Source organism: Balaenoptera musculus, chromosome 10 (genome assembly GCF_009873245.2).
Source record: "Balaenoptera musculus isolate JJ_BM4_2016_0621 chromosome 10, mBalMus1.pri.v3, whole genome shotgun sequence".
In the NCBI taxonomy this organism is placed as follows: domain Eukaryota; kingdom Metazoa; phylum Chordata; class Mammalia; order Artiodactyla; family Balaenopteridae; genus Balaenoptera; species Balaenoptera musculus.
In genome coordinates, this window is record NC_045794.1 from 44,656,512 (window position 1) to 44,662,722 (window position 6,211).

Here is a 6,211-nt window from a genome sequence, read left to right on the forward strand (position 1 = left end):
ATGGGATTTTGTAATACTTCCGGCAGCTTCTTTCCTTGTGTACATAATATATATATAATATATATTTTTAATCAGAAGTTATGAAGAACAAAAAGAAAAAAAAAAATAAAACACAGAAGCAAGTGCAATACCACCTCTCTTCTCTCTCTCCCAGGGTTTCATTTGTAGCCTATGCTTGGTGTCTCCTTGGACCTTACCCCTTCACCTCCTCCTCTTCCTCTGGTTCCCCCTTCCCCCACCTTTTTTTTTAAAGAGTTTTTCTCCTTTCTCAAGGGGAGTTAAACTAGCTTTTGAGACTTATTGCAAAGCATTTTGTATATGTAATATATTGTAAGTAAATATTTGTGTAACGGAGATATACTACTGTAAGTTTTGTACTGTACTGGCTGAAGGTCTGTTATAAATAAACATGAGTAATTTAACACCCCTGGTTGTTTTTGAAGACTTCCTTTGCCTTGCTTTTCTGCTGGGAGGGAGGGGGACCTCCTTGCAGCATACTGTACCAACTAGTAAACATTTTGAAGGTGAACAAGTATAAGACTGAGAGGAAACCAAACAAGAGTGCTCAAGTTGTTGCTACAGAAGAACAGAAGAATTTTCAACCTAGTATGGGAAGTGGAGGAGAGTTGCCCACCAGGAGTGCCTTCAGGAAAGGAGAGAAAACCCAACCTGTCTATCTGTCCAAAGCAGAGATTCATCAAACATTTGTTGAGTACCTACTATGTGTAAAACACACTATATTCCCAGGGAGATACAAGATACAATAGCATGAATAATGATGAGAATAGGGTCTACCACTTCTTGAGCATTTCATAAATGCCAAGCACTGTGCCAAGTATTCATTTAATTGTAGAGACAACCTATTAAAGAACGGTCACCATTACTAGTGAAGAATAAAAGCCCAAGAGAGAATAGATAACTTGTCTAAGACTTATAAGCCAGTAAGTGACAGAACCCAGATTTGAACCCAAGGATATGGTGTGTTCACCCAAAGTCTGTGTTTAACCCTTAAAGCCCAGAAATCCAGCCAGTGAAACCCCCAGGCTATGAAAATCCAAAGAAAAGCCAACATAGGAACGTTAACTTGGTTCTGTCTTAAATATTAACTATTTTCTGTCCCCCTCACTGAACTTTTTCTGCTCTATCTACCTCACTGCCATTCTATACAATATTGTCTGCTTTGTGTTTTCCATGAGACTATATTGAAGTGAAAACTGGAGATGCTTCCATCTAGAGTCTATCATTTTCCATGACTCACTGAAACTAGCAAATTGAAACTCAAAAAAGACCATGAACATAGTTGTTTTGAAGCCAAAACTAAAGTTAGAAAATAAATTTTAACCCCAATAAAGTGGGTTACAAATTAACGGAAACCATAATGGGTTGTGGGAGGGAGAGTGAATCTGGTATATTCAGACTCTAGAATGACTCATGAATGAAGGGTCAGTCTCCATCTGTACCATCTTGGGTCTGAATGCTGGGAGGTCACCTTGACACCCAAATTTCTTCAATTTTGGAGACAAGTGGGTGGTTGGCTACCCATGAATAGCCACTCCTGCTCAAGGCTAAAGACTCTCTGAAGGCTCTCCAGAGGTAAATGGAACTCGGACAGAACAAAGTATGTTTCAGTAGGGGGCCAGATTCATCAATGAGTGGTGAAATCACCTTGGTGGGGATTGATCAACACTTATTAAAAGAAAACAGAACATAACAGTGCACCTTATGTCATAAGGGCATTGTTTCATGAAGTTTGTGTGTCAGTTTTGTGTGTATGTACTGAGTATGTACTGAGTACATCTGTGTATGTACTGAGTACCAACGTAAAATATATTTCTACTAGGAGTCTGAGTCAAATCTCTTAAGTCACTAGTCCAGGCTATATATACCTCCATCCATTTGTTAGGTAAGAGACAGCATAGTATAGTGGAGCCAGAACACCTCATACTAGCACGACGTGACTTCAGACAACCTCAATTTTAACCTCTCTACACCTCAGTTTTTCAATCTGTAAAGTAAGGACAATAATAGAACCTACCTTATAGGCTTGTTGAGGGTTAAAAGAGTTAATATTTATACACTGCTTACTACAGCGCCTAGCACTGTGCTAGCAGGATCCAGGAATAAAAAAGCGAACGAGGAACAACCCTAGCACCAACGCACTTGTCCATGGCTCCTCATTGTGGGGTTTTCTCCATATTGAAAGGAGGAATTAACAAAATGCTTTATTCCACCCCCACCCCACCCCACCCCCGCCTTCTTCCACTTCTCAATCTTGCACCAAGTAACAGGACTGTCAGAGAAACGAGCCGAGAGCGTCCCCCGGTGGCGTAGTGTCGCCTTCGGTCTCAGTGCTTGGGGCCGGGGGCCTGCCGACCTCGCACTACAACTCCCACCATGCATCTCTTGCCCTCCGGCCTCTAACTGGGAAGGCGACTTGCGGCCCTGCGCTGAGAAACTTCCGCGCCCAGCATCGCAAAAAAGGATAACTATAGCCGCCCAGAATTACTTCCGGGGTAGGGCGTCGCAAGGGTTGCTGGGAAACATATAACTCTAATTTTCTTCCGCCAGCTGGTTAAATAGTCCCACCGGCACCATGTGCCACGGAAAAAGAAACTCGAGAAACACCTTCCTGCCCTAAATTTCAGCGGAAACGCTGAATAATAAAGAAAATTTGAGTAAAGTGGATTTCCGTTCTTGGCGTGCTTCCAGTAGACGTCTAGGAGGAATCTCCCGGCGTGAGCGTAGGGATCTCGCGCTATATAGGAGAGTCGTAACGAAAGCCGGATCCTTTTTCGCCTCTTCGCTTCCAAGATGGTGAGTTTTAGCTCGTGGTGAATGTGAGGGGCCGGATGGAGGCTTGAGAGGAGCATATTTTGGGATTGTGGGGATTTGAAAACCTGGGCCACGGTGGAGGAATGGAAAGAGCGTATGTTTGTTCCAGGCTTGGAGGGATTTGCGGAGGGACTGGATATCTGAGTGGCACTTTTCTGGGGGTTGCCAGCGCGGAATGTGGCTGGAAGGGGGATAACCTGGGTAAATTGTGTCTTCTTTCTAATGGGGTTTTCAATTTCATGCAGACCAAGAAAAGAAGGAACAATGGTCGTGCCAAAAAGGGCCGCGGCCACGTGCAGCCTATTCGCTGTACCAACTGTGCCCGTTGCGTGCCCAAGGATAAGGCTATTAAGAAGTTCGTCATTCGGAACATCGTAGAGGCCGCAGCCGTCAGGGACATTTCCGAAGCGAGTGTTTTCGACGGTGAGCTTCTGGCGCGTGAACTGTGCAAGTATCCGAATATCTAAAACCGCTTCCTGCCGCCTCTCCCACCCCCCCCATCCGCAGGCTGTGTTCATTGGAACGTCTCCAACAATTTTTTGCGCCTTTAGGATTGTTAGTAGAAGAGAATGATATGTTTGCTATGTTGTTTGACGTTTTGAGCCTTCTCTGGACAGAGGGGGACTTTTTGTGGTATTGCATAGTCTTTGACTCTTATTTTGTGACTGCCTGTGTAGGGGGTGAGATTCCAAAAGCACTTATGGTGCTTATCCTGTATCAAAACTTCGGGAGTACTAGCTGAAAATGTAAATGTAACAACTCTTGAATTGTTGACGAACATTTGAGTATTTGTAGAAAGGAGTCTTTCGAAGACTTTTAAAGAGTCGAAGTAGTCTAGCTTGGTCGACAAGGGTGATCTTTGGAGCAATATGATGTCGTTTTGATCTTTTCTTTGTCTTAAGACGAATTAGCTTTCTTAGGCAACAGGAGGGGGCCCAGGAGTAGGCATTGGGGATGATGCAATTGCTGAAGGAACTGGATTCTTGGTGATATTACATCTGTGGTGTGGATTTAGTCCCTGTGGTGACAGGGTCGCTCAGTAAGGGAATATTCATTTGTGGAACTGTGTTGTATATGTATTTAGATACCAGAGACTGAACACTTGGCTTTGGGGGTGAAATCTTGTAGATATGCCTGACAGACATTTGAATGAGTTTACTTTTTTAAAAAATTTATTTATTATTCATTTTTGGCTGCGTTGGGTCTTTGTTGCTGCGCGCGGCCTTTTCTAGTTGCGGTGAGCCGGCCTCTCATTGCGGTGGCTCCTCTTGTTGTGGAGCTAAGGCTCTAGAGCGCAGGCTCAGCAGTTGTGGTGCACGGGCCTAGTTGCTCTGCGGCATGTGGGATCTTCTGGACCAGGGCTCGAACCCATGTCCCCTGCATTGGCAGGCGGATTCTTAACCACTGCGCCACCAAGGAAGCCCATGAGTAAGTTTACTTTTGACTGATAGAATGAACAAGAAAGAACAGTGCAATGTGGTACCATACCTAATATCAAACCTATAATTTTCTGTTTCTTAGCCTATGTGCTTCCCAAGCTGTATGTGAAACTGCATTACTGCGTGAGTTGTGCCATTCACAGCAAGGTAGTCAGGAATCGTTCTCGGGAAGCCCGGAAGGACCGAACACCTCCACCCCGATTTAGACCTGCTGTGAGTATCTTAAAGAGGAGATGTGGAAGCCAGAGGGGTAATTGACAAAAGATAAGGAAGGACCCAAGGAATATCAAATTAAGATCTCTGCCTATGGGTGGGATCAACTAAGTCTGTAAAGACCCACACCTAAACATTTGTTTAGAGACACTTTTAAAGAATAGCTGTAAGAATCTGTTTCAGGTTGAATAGTGTAATCTTGTTCCACATTTATTCATACTTTTATGACCCAAATACATTGTTAGTGATGGGAGGGTAGTGGTCAGGTTCTTTGAGGGGGGACTCTTCCATGCATGGTTTTTTTAAATTCTTTCATTTCTTTATCTTTCAGGGTGCTGCCCCACGACCTCCACCAAAGCCCATGTAAGGAGCTAAGTCCTTAAAGACTGAAGAAATACTGTTCCCTGGAAAGACAATAAAGTGGAAATTATACTTTATATGGCGTGTTGAGTATGTATTGTCAGGTGGAGTGGGGGTGTGTTTATGTCATAGAACTGTAATTACTTTTACCAAGTATTCGGTTGTGGAGTGCCATGTGGTGTTTTCATGGGGTGAGAAAGCTTATCCAGGTAAGTTAAACCTTTTGTATTTCTGCCTTTGGCCTCCCCAATTTGCATAGCTGTGGGGTGGGGGAGAGGAGTTAAGGCATCTGTGAATGTTAGATTAATTCATCCTGGCAAGTGGCTTAAGCTGGGGTCTTTAAAATGGGGAGGAACTAGCAGGGTAAGGAGTGTTACTGAATGAGGAGCACATCAGGAAGTGATTTAGACTGAGGTGTGCATACCCCTGGTTGAGGACAGAAGACTTTATTTACTAGGAAGCACATGACTTGGATAGCTTAGGGGGTCTGTATTCAGACTTAGATAGCTTAAAAGGTCTGTATTCAGATCCTTAACTTCGTAAAATTCACCTGTCTACTGTGGTCTGCTGGTAAGCCAGTTGTCACCCAGCCTGCATCTTTCTATGGGGTGAAAATGTCCAGGACACGAGGCATTCCTAGAAATTTGTGGAAGTCCCAAGAGAGGAAGTTTCCACGCAAAGTATGGGAAAAGGCTGTACCTAATTTTATCTGTGTGACAATGGTTCATTTGTTCCAGAATTCAGAAATTAGAAAGTTACTAGCTAGGGATATACAGTTGAACCTTGAACAACATGGGTTTAACTGTGTGGGTTTTTTTGTTTTGTTTTGTTTTCAATAAATACATACTACACAGTCCACAGTTGGTTGACTCCTCAGATGGTGAAAGCACAGGCAAATAAGAAAGGGTAAATCTAAAGTTATATAAGGATTTTTGACTGGGTGGTACCCCTAACCTATGTATTGTTCAGGGGTCAGATGTATGTTTATTTGAAAAATTCATTTGGGTATGGATTGCTAAGGACTTTGCTGGTTAGGTTATGTGATTTTTTTTTTTCCCCCTGAATTAAGCTAAACTAGTAGCTTGGAAGTTTTGATTAAAATACACATTGTTGGGCATCCCTGGTGGTGCAGTGGTTGAGAGTCCGCCTGCCAATGCAGGGGACACGGGTTCGAGCCCTGGTCTGGGAGGATCCCACATGCCGCAGAGCAACTGGGCCCGTGAGCCACAACTGCTGAGCCTGCGCGTCTGGAGCCTGTGCTCTGCAACAAGAGAGGCCGCGACGGTGAGAGGCCCGCGCACCGCGATGAGGAGTGGCCCCCGCTTGCCGCAGCTGGAGAGGGCCCTCGCACAGAAACGAAGACCCAA

The 6,211-nt window shown here is 44.2% G+C and overlaps 1 protein-coding gene across 2 annotated transcripts; it reads left to right on the plus strand.

The window, feature by feature from the left end:
- The first annotated feature begins 2,610 nt into the window (after window positions 1-2,610).
- On the plus strand, window positions 2,611-4,921 carry RPS26 (ribosomal protein S26). Of its 2 annotated transcripts, none has more exons than XM_036867413.1 (4): window positions 2,611-2,814; window positions 3,078-3,279; window positions 4,354-4,484; window positions 4,816-4,921. In XM_036867413.1, exons 1-4 carry the CDS (start codon window positions 2,812-2,814, stop codon window positions 4,849-4,851), a joined length of 372 nt encoding a protein of 123 aa, XP_036723308.1. In that variant the 5' UTR covers window positions 2,611-2,811; the 3' UTR covers window positions 4,852-4,921. The 2 variants fall into 2 exon arrangements, with proteins under 2 accessions (XP_036723308.1, XP_036723309.1); XM_036867414.1 differs by having other exon boundaries at window positions 2,645-2,814; window positions 3,078-3,255.
- Window positions 4,922-6,211: the final 1,290 nt, after the last annotated feature.

Excerpts from the sequence above, each read along its gene's own strand:
- RPS26 (XM_036867413.1), top strand. Across the intron at positions 3,280-4,353 it reads GCTTCTGGCGCGTGAACTGT|CCTATGTGCTTCCCAAGCTG; the intron begins GCAAGTATCCGA and ends TCTGTTTCTTAG. Across the intron at positions 4,485-4,815 it reads CACCCCGATTTAGACCTGCT|GGTGCTGCCCCACGACCTCC; the intron begins GTGAGTATCTTA and ends TTTATCTTTCAG.